Genomic DNA, 14,414 nt, shown 5'->3' on the forward strand with positions numbered 1-14,414 from the left:
ATGTACCGCAGATAAACCGTCCTCCTGGGGAAACTACACAGGAGACATTCGTAACAACCAGCGTCTCACACCCATATCCCAAGCTGAACACTCTCACTGACATGTGAGCTGTGCTGTATCCCCGACAGGATGGATGTACCGCAGATAAACCGTCCTCCTGGGGAAACTACACAGGAGACATTCGTAACAACCAGCGTCTCACACCCATATCCCAAGCTGAACACTCTCACTGACATGTGAGCTGTGCTGTATCCCCGACAGGCGGAATGTCCCGCAGATAAACCGTCCTCCTGGGGAAACTACACAGGAGACATTCGTAACAACCAGCGTCTCACACCCATGTCCCAAGCTGAACACTCTCACTGACATATCACGCATGAGTCAATATACTAGGTGCGAACCATGCTCTACCAGCGCCGAAATAGATTCTCATCACTTAAACTTGTGTTTAATACCGTACAATCATAAATACTCCGCAAAGAATTAAAGGTATGGTTTAGAACAGAATTTCTGTTCATACTGTAAGACGGTACGTTTCTATTAAGTAACCACACACTTTTGACATTATGTACCAATGAAGCTTATGCACTGATAAGAGGTCATGTGGTGTAGCTTGCATATCATCTTTTAAAACCATTTATATAACAAGTATCCTGCCTGACAGGTTTACAATATGTAAACGCAAAGTGTAAATTACATTAACATTTGAGTTGCATGGCAACCGGCGCACGCCCCTTGTTATGCGAAGGATGACACGCATGCCCTAGGGCGGTTACAGTTAACGTTCTTTTCGTTGCTAGGTAACGACCTTTTGTCTATCAAGATAAATGGCTTTCAGATTTAATATTTCTTGAAATGACATAATTAAAAAAATCCCCGCTAATTGAATAATAAGAGCCAACGCCAGAAAATAATCAGTCTCGATTATTTGCCGAAACATATTCCACTCGGTGTAACAGGTAAATAGTAGTGACGTGCACAGTTGTCTCTCGTCAACGTTTACCTTATTGTCCCGAAAGGAAACTTTGCGTTTGTGTACATGTTCCTGATGCCTGGTCTCCTGTGTGTGGAAGTGTTCCGTGTGGTGTTCCGTGTGATGTTCCGTGTGGTGTTCCTCCAGCACCTGGGTCTCCAAGTGCATCTCCTCCAGTTGACGATCAGACTGCCGCATTTCAGAATGTTTCTCTGTCATGACACGGTCAATGTGGTTCTCAGATACATTCTGTTCCATGTGTTTCTCCACATGCATTTCCATGTTCTTTTCTTTGTGGCGTTCTTCCATATGCATCTTTTCCGACTGTACATCCATCAGAGGCATTCTGAGACGTACACCCCCCTTCTTGATCTGTGGGTCTCGTACAGTGATGGTCATATTTGCTATATACTGGTCACACTCCTTTATGAATTTTAACTTAAAACTTCATTGGTGGTATCCTTGCACATTAGGCCTGCTACATACATATCCCTGCTGTAGCTCGAAACTGTCCCCACCTTAAGATTAGAAGTTTAAGTAGCAAGGCATTGCTGGTGTCCCTGACGTCATGGAAGCTGATGGACATCGCCGTAACGCAGACACAAAAATGTGGATGTGTGGCATTCATCAATGGTGTTATCTGGTTGGTCGTTGTGACCACTTGTTTTATTATTTGTTTCAACACACAGTTAGAGATGGTCGATTCGACAACCCGTCATGTGAGGTACGTGTGTAAGTCTTATTGTTGAGAGCTGCGTACCTTCTTTCTTAACTTTCTACGATCAAGTTCCCTTCGGGATCTTGTCTTTAAATGAAAAATGATTGACCTTATTGAATTGATGAAAACATGCAAGTCAGTATACATTACCCGTCACATGTTGACATGCGTGTTTACTGATGTTTGAGGAAGGATCCTTTTGTAGAGATATGGGGTGACACCCCACTAAATTCAACTAAGGACTACTACAGTTTTGGTTGTGCTATTGCAGCATATAAAGTTAAGGTAAGGTACTAAAATCCCTATGAACGTGTTTATTGATACGAGTCGAAGGCCATGATTCGTTTTATTACCAAGGTGTGTTGATATCGTATATTTGTTTGTTTGATGTTTAACACATCAATATTCCAGCTATGTCAGGGCGGTCTGTAAATAATCGAGTCTGGACCAGAACATCTAGTGACTGATATCATGAGCATCGATCGACGCAATTGGGAAACGATGACATGCATCAAACCAAGTCAGTGAGCCTGACCACTCGATCTCGTTTGTCGCCTCTTACGACAAACATGGGTTGCATAAGGCCTACTCTAACCCTAGTAGCTGGCTTCCCAAGTAAAACGGCGATTTAGGAACAGTTATTAGGATGGTTGACTCTATATTTTACACGCTAAACAAAATTTACAAATCAAAATATAATTTTTATCACAATTGGTGTGAATTAAATTAATCGTACGTGATAGTTGTTAATGGTAAGTACGAATGAGTATGGATTTCAGAGAAATGTGTAAACAAACTGAAAAATATATATAGAAATATTACAAACTATCAGAAAAAAACTACACGCAGAAGAGTGGGTGGTTTACCTTACGTTGAATCAACAATTTCACAATATTGTTCGTTAGGAAGAAAGCTACCTAATGCTTTTTTGGGATGTATATTTTTGACGCGAGAAATATATATTCATGTATTACTGATCACTGCAGTTTTAGTTTTCCAAAAATATTCGAGAAACTAATGAAACTTGAAACCTGTTTACATTTGGTTTTCTGCTGTTCAGCCATTAAACACATGTTTCATTATGTGAAAAATAGCAGGTACCCATAATGATACTAAATCAAAGATTTATTCAAGATTAAACAAACAATTACTTTTTAAATGCAAATTGTGTGAAAGGCAGGTGATATCGGTGTAGCAGGACATGTCCTGCGCCATTACTCTTGAATCTATATACTAGTTTATATATGTTTTTATACTAAAAGCCTAGGCTAGTTTAGATCAAATGAAACCAAGTCTAATTTCCTTGATATGAAAACAGCAGCAGAGGATAAGTTCTATTGAAGAAAAAAATACAATTATCTTGAGGAAATGCTTTCAAAGACTTAGTGTTAGTTTAGAGCAGGACATACTTAGCCTTGTACAGTTATACACTTTTCACCACTATTTAAACTTTTACCGCCAATGGAATCTGTTTCGGCGGATAATCGAGACGGATAATCGTTTTATATTTCTACTTTCTCCAAAAACAATATCTTGTTTCTTTTGCAACGAGTTATAAATAACTTCCCAGAAGTAACATGTCATGTAAGAACATCTATACACACAATGTAAACATGAAACGTTGTTATATGCACATCACAGAACACATGTAAGTGGCTCGTTATTAAACTTGTTCAGCACATTTCTGTCGTAGCCTAAACAAGTCCTTTGACGCAACCTTCACTATAGACAAGCATACCAGCAAAGTAAGCACAGCTGAATAAAGACGTTTAGCTGACTGTGCGACAGTTAACTCAGCTCTTCTATTCAAACCAGACCTCCCTGTATATACCACTTGGATATTGTCGGCCTGAATGTGGGAATGTCCGCCGGTGTCAATGCATATCACGTGACCTAACAAAACACCTCCGCAACATACACAACTGACCCAATTCATTTTATCATTAACGGCAGAATTCGTCCGTCGTTCAAACGCCTCCGTCGAAATACTGTGAGGCTAGGGTTTCCTATGATCAGTTTAGGAACGAATAGCGATTATGTGAACTCCCAAGTGAGTCTAAATACACACGCTGAATATATTTCATCTTATTGTGTTTAAAATGTATCTGGGTTAAATGACGGCCAGTATATAGAGTGCCTTTCAAGACATGGCGAAATAGCGGCACCTAATTTGTATTGTGCGTTTGTAATATGACTGCTATTTTGAAACAAAACACATGTTGGGCTGAAACTCAAGCTATCATCCCATACACCTCAGATAACGTTGAAATTAAATATAAGGTAATCTTAAGCTATCATCGATACACATGAGGTAAAGCTGAAATCCTATGATAGTGGAGATGGTCAAACAGAAACCTATTATCGATACACATGAGGTAAAGATGAAATCCTATGTTAGTGGACATGGTCAAACAGAAACCTATCAACGATACACATGAGGTAAAGATGAAATCCTATGATAGTGGAGATGGTCAAACAGAAACCTATCATCGATACACATGAGGTAAAGTTGAAATCCGATGGTGTAAAAATCTCTGGCAATATGAATCACAAATAAATAAAAGAATATGTGCCATGTGCATATGCGAAATATCACATTCCTCTGCAAGACATCTTCCAGAGGCAAGCGAGTTAACTGAATTTAACTGAACTTTTAAAGTCAGTTAACTCTCTTGCCTCGGGAAGATGTCTGCAAGAAGATTTCGTGCAAGCAGTATATTTGGTTTTTTATCCATGTGTGTGAACTTCTGCGTGACAGTTATGCATATATTAATCTGGCTGGTATGTGATGAAATCTTACACGGATATGACGACCCCACTCCCTGTTTCTCGCCAGATGATTATAATCAGATCCTTTCACTTTCAATCCAGACTGCATACCGCCTTTCTCCTTTTTTCAGTCCACACTACATACTGCTTTACACCCCTTCAATTCACCCTGCATACTGCCCAATTCCCGTTCAACCCACCCTGCATACCGCCTAACTCCCGTTGAACCCACCCTGCATGCCACTTTACCTCTATTCAACCCACCCTGCATGCCACCTTACTCCCGTTCAACCCACCCTGCATACCGCCTAACCCCCGTTCAACCAACCCCGTATGCCGCCTAACTCCCGTTCAACCCACCCTGCATGCCGCCCAACCCCCGTTCAACCCACCCTGCATGCCGCCATATAATTACTCCCCTTCGACCTACCCTGCATACCGCCTAACCCCCGTTCAACCCACCCTGAATGCCACCTTACTCCCGTTCAACCCACCCTGCATACCGCCTTACTCCCGTTCAACCCACCCTGCATACCGCCTAATCCCCGTTCAACCCACCCTGAATGCCACCTTACTCCCGTTCAACCCACCCTGCATACCGCCTAACTCCCATTCAACCCACCCTGAATGCCACCTTACTCCCGTTCAACCCACCCTGCATACCGCCTAACTCCCGTTCAACCCACCCCGTATGCCACCTTACTCCCGTTCAACCAACCCCGTATGCCGCCTAACTCCCGTTCAACCCACCCTGCATACCGCCTAACTCCCGTTCAACCCACCCTGCATGCCGCCCAACGTCCGTTCAACCCACCCTGCATACCGCCTCACTCCCTGCAAATAGTGGAACACACAAGACAGCAAGAGGAGACCGTTTCTTCCTGTTCTAACTATAAATATGCTTCGTGTCAGGACACAAAAAGACATGTAGATACAATATATGGATTGATTTTGATGTTACTTAATAACATACATACATGAGAAGTCTATCAAACAAACCACGTTTATCGTATAAATAATGATAAAAATAAGCTCACGATGCATACATAGTACAGCACCTCAAATTTAACCAGACGACCCGTGAAGATCCGGGGTAGAGTAGGTCTTCCTTTAACCCATGCTTGCCGTAAAAGGCGACTTTGCTTGTCATAAGAAGCGACAAACGGGTGGTCAGGCTCGCTAACTTGGTTAAGCCATGTCATCGTATGCCAATTGCGTGGATTGATGCTCATGATATCAATCACTGGATTGTCGGGTCCATACTTTATTATTTGCAGATCGCCGTCATATTGCTGGAATATTGCTGATAGAGTAGTTAAACAACAAACAAACAAACAACAAACCATTATCAGACAAAACACGCAGAACACAAGGAACATATCAAACCCACCAAGTCTAACAAACCCCGTTTCACAACACGCGGAGCAGTTTTGTATATGCACAACGATACAAGGTTGACCTAAATACACCCGAAACTACGCTGCAATGTTTCTGTGTTACTTCCCATGCTTACGAGGGCGGTGGGGAAGCCTCGTGGTTAAAGCGTTCTCTCGTCATGTCGATTCCCCACATTGGAACACGATGTGAAGCTCATTTCTGGTGTCCCCTGCCGTGATATTCCTGGCTGGAATATTGCAAAAAGTGGCGTAAAACAGTACTCACCCACACACTCACAACTTCCAGTGCTTACCCTATTTTGATTAATGTCCATCTTTGTTGACACGTTATAATCTGTGTGATCCGCCTTCCCGTAGCTGTAGTTTCTCCTTTCTGTTGTTGAGACATCGTAGTTTCTCCTTTCTGTTGTTGAGACATCGTAGTTTCTCCTTTCCGATGTTGAGGTGTTGTAGTTGGCTCTTTCAACCTTGTTGACATTGTAATCCGTCCTGGAGAGGTTCTGGTCCGTCTTGGTGACGACTTGTGTGAAGGGCAGGAACTGAGCCGTGTACGCCATGATGCCAAGATGTTCCTGGTTTTCCTCTCGGATCTCCTCTGCCGTCAGGAGGGGCTCCACTCCCAAATCTCTCCCTCCTTCTATGCCTGAAGAACAACATACACAACGTCACCACCCTCTCAACAACGCCTCATGGCCCCCAAATGTCGTACTTAAATGCGATCAATTATATGCAGTACATGGCTGTCATTATGCAAGTCGGGAAAGTAGTTGTTGTACACGTTCCCTTGATAAAGCAGATCTAAAAATACAAAGGGCTTTTTACCACGTGGCATTCACTAACGGATCACATTAACGTAACGGGACCACTGGCTGAAAGCAACGCCACAATCTGTAGTCAAAAGACACATGTATTGTTCATGGAACTAGTACTGTCATGTTTTGGGAGAATTCTATTAACAGACACGGACGGAGAAGCTTACCTTGTTGTAGCGTCTGGACAGACGGCCCTCTCAACTCCGGCCACCCCTGGATTGGGCCTCCGGACACCTTGACCAGTTCACACAGGGCTCGTCCATCGTGCCAGTCGGTCTGAGGAAGAGATTCCACCTCGTCAGAATCATAATCGTACGAAAACATTCCCGCTGACATCGGCCAACACACTGTGGCCTAATATTAAGCTTGCATTCTTCGTATACCCCCTTCCCTGAATGTGTATTGCATACGATCACTGGTGGGAACACCTTTGTCAAGGCAGGCCTGATATTCAAATGCAATTTCTCATAAAAGATGACTCAAACCCGACTAGCTGTCACACACAGTAGTGTAGGGAAAATATTACCAGTCGGAGACACCTAGCTATAGAGCTTTAGCCAGAGGCAGATCACGCTTTGTGGGAGCCGTTTTGAAGGATTGCTGTTTTTCACTTGTATACAAGACTGAATATTTGCTTCCGGATCATTTGAATATTTTAAAGGAAAGAGACTGAAGGGTTACGCATGCCAGATCGGTTTATTCAGTCGTATTATTTCATCTCTGAAAGCGGAGTTTTCGGTAAGACATTACTGAATATTTCTCTATGAATCAACTTGTATTCTATTGATATACAGATAAATCATTACACGACCTTTCTGGCAGTTCAACACAATCACTTTCCGTCAGTTGACAGCTGAATGTCAAGGTCTTAGTTTCAAACCTACAACGTGTACAGGTAAGAGTCAAAGAGGCAGGTAGTTTACACTAAATGTTTCTTTTATCACTAAAACTGTATAGAGGTAGAATACAGAAAAGTGATTAAGAAAACAAATTTAATTGCTAAATATTTCTAATGTATGTGAAAGATTTGAATAAGAACATGAGCGTATATGATCAAGTTATTCTCATGAGAGTACAGCTGTATAATGCTTGTATTGAAGATTCCGGCGGTCGAAACATGCCTCTGAATGTCAGTGTTTTAAGAGACCATGAATAGATAGGCACAGAAGAACAACTAACCTCAAAGAATGACAAGGTCTCAGCGTTGGTATCTTTGTTCATACTGTCATATATATGTAATACTGTGGGTGTACCTCTTGCCCACTCATCCTAATAGACAAGTATAGTCGCCCTGGAGTCTAAGGCTTCGCATTTGGCTGTGTAGATAAGGTTCCCTTGGGCGTACCAGAATTCTTTGATCCTAGGTTCGAATCCCAGAGTTTCCTTGAGTGAGTGAGTAAGTTGGGTTTAAAGCCGCGTTTAACAGTATTCCAGTCATATCACGGCGTGTCAGCTTAATGTGTGAGGAAAGCCCGAAGTGATGCAGGTCTCAGACGTTTACCACTTCGGTGAAACCCCAGAGCACGGGTATGGTTCTGACAAACCTAGGAACATAATCGGGGCGAACCGGGATTCGAACCCACAATCATAGGTTTGTAGCCTGCCTAAGGGATGCAAGTGTGCACAGCGAATCAGAGTTTCCTTTATAATGATTCTTGATTTGTTTGTGTAAGAAGTAGTGATAAGATTATCACGAGAGTCGTCTTAAAGAGAATCAGTTCTCTGTAAAATAATTTTGCTTTAAATCAGCACATGTCAACAATCTGAGGGTTTGGTTTGGTTTGGTTTGATTGTTGTTTTACGCCGCACTCAGCATTATTTCAGCTATTTGACGTCGGTCTGGAAATAATCGAGTCTGGACCAGACAATCCAGTGATTGATATCATGAGCATCGATCCACGCAATTGGGACCGATGACATGAATCGACCAAGCTAACGAGACTGACCACCCGATCCCGTTAGTCGCCTCTTACGACAAGCATAGTCGCCTCTAACGGCAAGCATGGGTTGCTGAAGACCTATTCTACCCCGGATCTTCACGGGTACATACTGACGGAGGAAAGTCCATGTGATGTCAGCGAAAAATCCGGACAAGTGTGATATCCAGGCATAGGCGCTGCATAACGCTGTGCGTCCCTTAGGCATGCCAGAAAGGTATGATCGGTGGTTCGAATCCCCAAATTCGACGTGAATACGTTTCTAGGTTTGTCAACACCATACCTGTACACGTGGGTTTCACCAAAGTTGTAAATATCTAAGACCTTCACCACTTGGGACATTTCTCCCACAAGCTGACACTCCGTGATACAACTGAAATATTTTTCACATCGGCATTAAACCCAATTCCCTTCTTACCGTGAAATTGGTGATGGTCCTGTTCCTGATCCTCTTCTGTACACAGTCGATGGTGGCGACATAGCCGGGGGCGTTGAGTCGGATGAAGTAGGAGAGGTAGGTGATGGCGGAGCGGTCGTCCAGCTCGGGGGAACACAGGTCCTCTGGTCGCAGCACCAAGGGGATGTCAAAGTGCTGCTTCGCCAGCTTCATGGCATTGCGACAGTTGTTTAATCTACAGGACACCAGCAGTTTGTTTGTTACAGTTCCGTGTGGTTATCCTAAACTAATTAAGTAAAGTATACAACACGATCTTATAACCAGCTGGCCACATTTTGCAGGTCAATTTACGTCATCAGTGCCAAATCATGTTACACATTGTATATAACCCATTAATTGATTATTTAGTTAATTCATGAATTCATTCATGAATTCACCCATTACTTCTTTTGATAAATCGGCCTAGTCTTTCATTCATTTATTCGCCCGTCCATCTATGTATGGACTGTTGGTGTATATCTGTGTTGCACGCTTTTGTTCACCTTTGCATTCATTAATTACATCCTAGTAAGGTTGCAGACCCTGCTTGAAGTTTCATTCAAACGTGTTACCAAGGTGGACAACTCTGTTTGGTATAAGCCAAGCTAGAACACCCCTCCAGTGTACCCCGTACGTCTGAGACTATTTAAACAGGGTTTACTGCATCTTCCACCGACCCCGTGCCCTGGCACAAAGCTACCCCAGCGTTTAATGCACAATCTTAAAATAAACTCGACATGAATATGACATAGCTTTTGCAATTTTATTTCCTCTGAAAAACAAATGACAGGTGACGACAGGTCGACTGTGTATAACAGACAAGTCCATTTCTGCACATAGGGAGAAGTGATAACGCTGGCATATCCGACCTCTACAAGCCTTCACGAAGTGTATAAAACTTAGTTCTAAGTGAGTGGTTCTGATGTATACAATATGCTCCAGCCTACATCTGCCTCCTACAGAGGCGGTTCTGTTCGCTGGGATATCCACATTCCGCCATGACGGAGAGATGCGCTCCTGGAATGGCATTATCTGAACTTAACAAAGGCTCCACACCTCCGGCAATTTACATTGTTCAAGCTTCTACTTGATTTGATAAAAGTGAATGTTTGATAGAAGTGATTTTTTACAAAATAACCTCGCCATACTCTTTTGAAGTGGACATTAACGTATTTCATACTTAACCAGTTGTGAATAGTAGTAATTAGTAAGGGAAACAGTTAATAACATAATGTGTTAGTGACTGTGCGACGTGTTACTGCTTATTGATACAACCCACACAAAGCCAACTAGGGCACGTTTACATCTACCCCTATGGCAGGATTGACGTTATGACACGACATATACAACCCACACAAAGCCAACTAGGACACGTTTACATCTACCCTTATCGCAGGATTGGCGTTATGACACGACATATACAACCCACACAAAGCCAACTAGGGCACGTTAGCATCTACCCTTATGGCAGGATTGACGTTATGACACGACATATACAACCCACACAAAGCCAACTACCCTACATCTACCCTTATCGCAGGATTGGCGTTATGACACGACATATACAACCCACACAAAGCCAACTAGGGCACGTTTACATCTACCCTTATCGCAGGATTGACGTTATGACACGACATATACAACCCACACAAAGCCAACTAGGGCACGTTAGCATCTACCCCTATGGCAGGATTGACGTTATGACACGACATATACAACCCACACAAAGCCAACTAGGGCACGTTTACATCTACCCTTATGGCAGGATTGACGTTATGACACGACATATACAACCCACACAAAGCCAACTAGGGCACGTTTACATCTACCCCTATGGCAGGATTGACGTTATGACACGACATATACAACCCACACAAAGCCCACTAGGGCACGTTTACATCTACCCCTATGGCAGGATTGATGTTATGACACGACACAACAACCCACACTGTCATAAAGAAAGGCAAACAAAACCTTAGGCGTAAGTGCTGCCTTGTCATTGACGATAATAGTATTAAAGAGCCTGACTGTATGAATGTGATAAAGTGTTGTATCATTAATGGCCATCGGTAAGCTCCCACCCCTGTCAAGGACATCTACGTATGGACGTCGGGTGTTCATACAGAACTTCTGTACCCCTTCACGTTACAGTATTTTGGCCACAGTGTCACTATCTGACCGTCCCTGGCCGTCCTTGACCCACCGAGTGACCTTTTAGTTAAGACTACACCCTGTGTGTAGATATCATTGTCAGCAGGTCACCTAGCTAATGTTGTGCCATCCACGGGAGATAGAATTGTTGTATTATATACTGACTGCCAAAAGAAACGCAAACCGTAGGAACACATTGAGGAGTATGTGCGTAAAGAAGAGATGTTTCCAATGTTTAATGACAAAACTAACAATCAGTCAAGTGTTACCAGAGTGTCGTTAAATCTTATCACGATATTCACGTGTTTTCCAAACTTTACACGCTAATCATGCATAGAAAAAGCGCTGCATCTCGAATCATGGATCTATGACGACACATGTGATGCGTTCATGAGCGCCGGTTCCAACAACATAACAGTATGTTCGTTTGTGGCGTGGGGTCGATATACCTGTTTTGGGAGCACGGTTGACCCTGTCGTATAAGACGCAGCAAATCTCTAGGCAGAGTTCTGCCCCTTTGTCATGCCAGGATCCGAACATCGGGGTTCGAATCCTAATTGACACTGGTGATGACATTAGGTTTGCCAGCACCACACCAGCCAACATCTCCAACCTGTCCCTCTTCGAGTGTCCTCCCAGACGAAACTGACATGGTCTGGTATAACTGAAATACTGATCAACGTTGTGTGAAGCCCAACTCACTCACTCTCTCACTGAATATAACATTTCTATTGATTCCTTCTAAAATATTAGGGCGGTCGGGTAGCCTAGTGGTTAAAGCTTTCGTTCGTCACGCCGAAGACCCGGGCCCGATTCCCGACATGGGTACAATGTGTGAAGCCCATTTCTGGTGTCCCCCGCCGTGATATTGCTGGAATATTGCTAAAAGCGGCGTAAAACCATACTCACTCACTCACTCACTCTAAAATATTAAACTTTCTTATGTTTTCATTTCCTTCATCTCTGAATATCTGACCCATCGAAATAAATGAATGTCCTATGATGCAGTATCTTAACTGTGTTTGTTATAAATATAGAGAATTTTGATGAAATTTGGTGTCAAAACGTTAGAAAAATGCCTCATTTGTCTGCCGTAGGAGTGTTAGGGTACCTTAGTGGCAAAAGTGATCGCTGATAACACTAAAGACGCGAGTTCTATTTCCTTCCGGGTACAGCTGCTAAAGCCCATACTTTTAGCATGCTGCTAGAAACGACGTACAATCACACTCGCTCTCTACATCTATTAATTATTGTTCACAAAAAAACACATATAAAATCGTCCAGGCAATGATCTTTCGTCCCTAACATTTTTGTCGTGATCGTGGCTTCAAGTAGGAAGCGGGATGCTCCATCCATGTCATATTACTGTTTTACTCCTAAACCCAACCCCTTTCTCACCCCTATTCTAGACAGAAGTTGTATGGAACATCTGTTTTCCTTCCGCCCAAACCGGGTTCGCCTTTGTATTGTGTCCGTGACGTTGGTTTCATCATGACCTTCATTGTACCACATTCAAGTTAACCTTTAATAATGCTCCTAGAGTTACTAACAACTGTTGGTTGAATAAATACCAGAGTGACAAAGGTATACTTGTTGGCCATCTCTTTGTCAGCTTGCCTTTCCTCCCTACTGTTATGAACATGTGGCTCTCAATGACTCACTGACGGTGTGACGGTACGCTGCATTAGAGAGTCAACATCAAGTACACGCTAACATGATGCCTCTGTCAACTAATCTCACTGGGCTGAAGGTACTGCACACATCGCATTGATAGTTATCGACATTAAGTGGAGCGTGGCGACCCGGTCGATGGCAACATTCGTGTTTACTTGCGAATGACGTCGAAGAAAATTTGAAAACAATACTAACTTCCAGTGGAAGAACCGTGTCATTATGCACTGTGTTCGCTGCCCTAATACCAATGGTTTTTTCAAGCATAGGTTGTATAGAAAGTGTATTTTCAAATGCATGGCCTCCACTGATAAAGCTATTTCGAACGACGCCATTGCTTTGAACAGAATTCCAGTTATATCACGACGTGTCAGCTTGTTGGAGAATAGTCCGAAGTGATGCAGGTCTCAGACGTTTATCATCTTGGTACGACCCACGGGCACGGGTATAGTGCTAACACACCAGGAAACATAATCGAGGCGAACCGGGATTCGAACCCATGATCATATGTTACTGGCGTGCCCAGCGAACTGAGGCGCCTTTGACGAATGAGCCACCCGTACCCCCGACGCCATTCAAAACTGTTACCTATCTGTCCCTTGCATTGGGTGGTCACATTCTTGTTAAACCAGTTTCTCCAGTTATCTAAGAGGGATGGGTATTAGCTGTAGCATAATGCACTACATACCTGCACGTCAACTGACTATTAAAAATATGTTTGTTTGTTTGTTGTTTAACGCAGCACAGAGCAATATTCCAACTGTATGACGACGGTCTATAGATAATCCAATCTGGAGCAGACAATCGAGTGATAGACATAATGAGCATCGATCTAGGCAATTCGGTTACAATGACATGCCTCAGTCAAGTCAGTTGACCACTCGATCCTGTTAGTCGCCTCTTACGACAAGCGTGGGTTACCTGAGGACAATTCAAACCCGGATGTTCCCGGGGAAAAGAACATGCAGTCCGCTACTCACTTGTTGTCTCTGTCCAGGTGATGCCAGTTCGGGCAGATCCCTGGCTTGCAGAATTCCAGCAGTGCGCTGCAAGAAAGATGCTGACATTCAAAGCCCGTTACTCCAAACCGTTTAATGAACCAATATGTCGTGTGAATGTGTTTGTTGGTAACTAGAACTCGAACGTTATCTCGAATGTTATTCATCTATGGAAGGACCGTCTCGTTGAGAACTATGTCGTAGATACCAGTGTGTAACGTGTGTGCTGGTCAGCTATAACGATGCCTATTTATAACGAATATATATGTGTATCCTCGATCCTCTGATGTTCGACATAACGCTCTTCGCCTTGTCTTAATGTTACACTACAGTTCACGACACCTATTCTCCGTCTACCCAGCTTCCAACTAACACCAGGAAAACAAAAGTAAAAGTTGCTCCTGATAACTGTAATTTAGCAATCGTGTTTTTCTATCTGAGTAAGTTTGAAGAATTCATTGACATATTACAGGTTACGATAGTGATGGAGATCAGATCCCTGTGGCACGGATCCATCGTAAGGTTGCATGTTCAGGAGGTTTGGACCTTTCT

General features: G+C 43.1%; 1 protein-coding gene across 1 annotated transcript in view; it reads right to left on the reverse strand.

Moving 5' to 3' along the window:
* Positions 1 to 14,414, reverse strand: part of LOC124148566 (filamin-A-like) — a 59,076-nt gene that overhangs the window by 16,830 nt on the left and 27,832 nt on the right. Inside the window, exons 3-6 of the mRNA XM_046519712.2 lie at positions 13,845 to 13,910; positions 9,025 to 9,238; positions 6,837 to 6,945; positions 6,151 to 6,500 (exon numbers count right to left, since the gene is read on the reverse strand). Of these exons, the coding sequence (XP_046375668.1) occupies positions 6,151 to 6,500; positions 6,837 to 6,945; positions 9,025 to 9,238; positions 13,845 to 13,910 (739 nt within the window). The remainder of the gene's footprint in view (positions 1 to 6,150; positions 6,501 to 6,836; positions 6,946 to 9,024; positions 9,239 to 13,844; positions 13,911 to 14,414) is intronic.

Source organism: Haliotis rufescens, unplaced genomic scaffold (assembly GCF_023055435.1).
Source record: "Haliotis rufescens isolate VD_foot unplaced genomic scaffold, xgHalRufe1.0.p SCAF_9, whole genome shotgun sequence".
In the NCBI taxonomy this organism is placed as follows: Eukaryota; Metazoa; Mollusca; class Gastropoda; order Lepetellida; family Haliotidae; genus Haliotis; species Haliotis rufescens.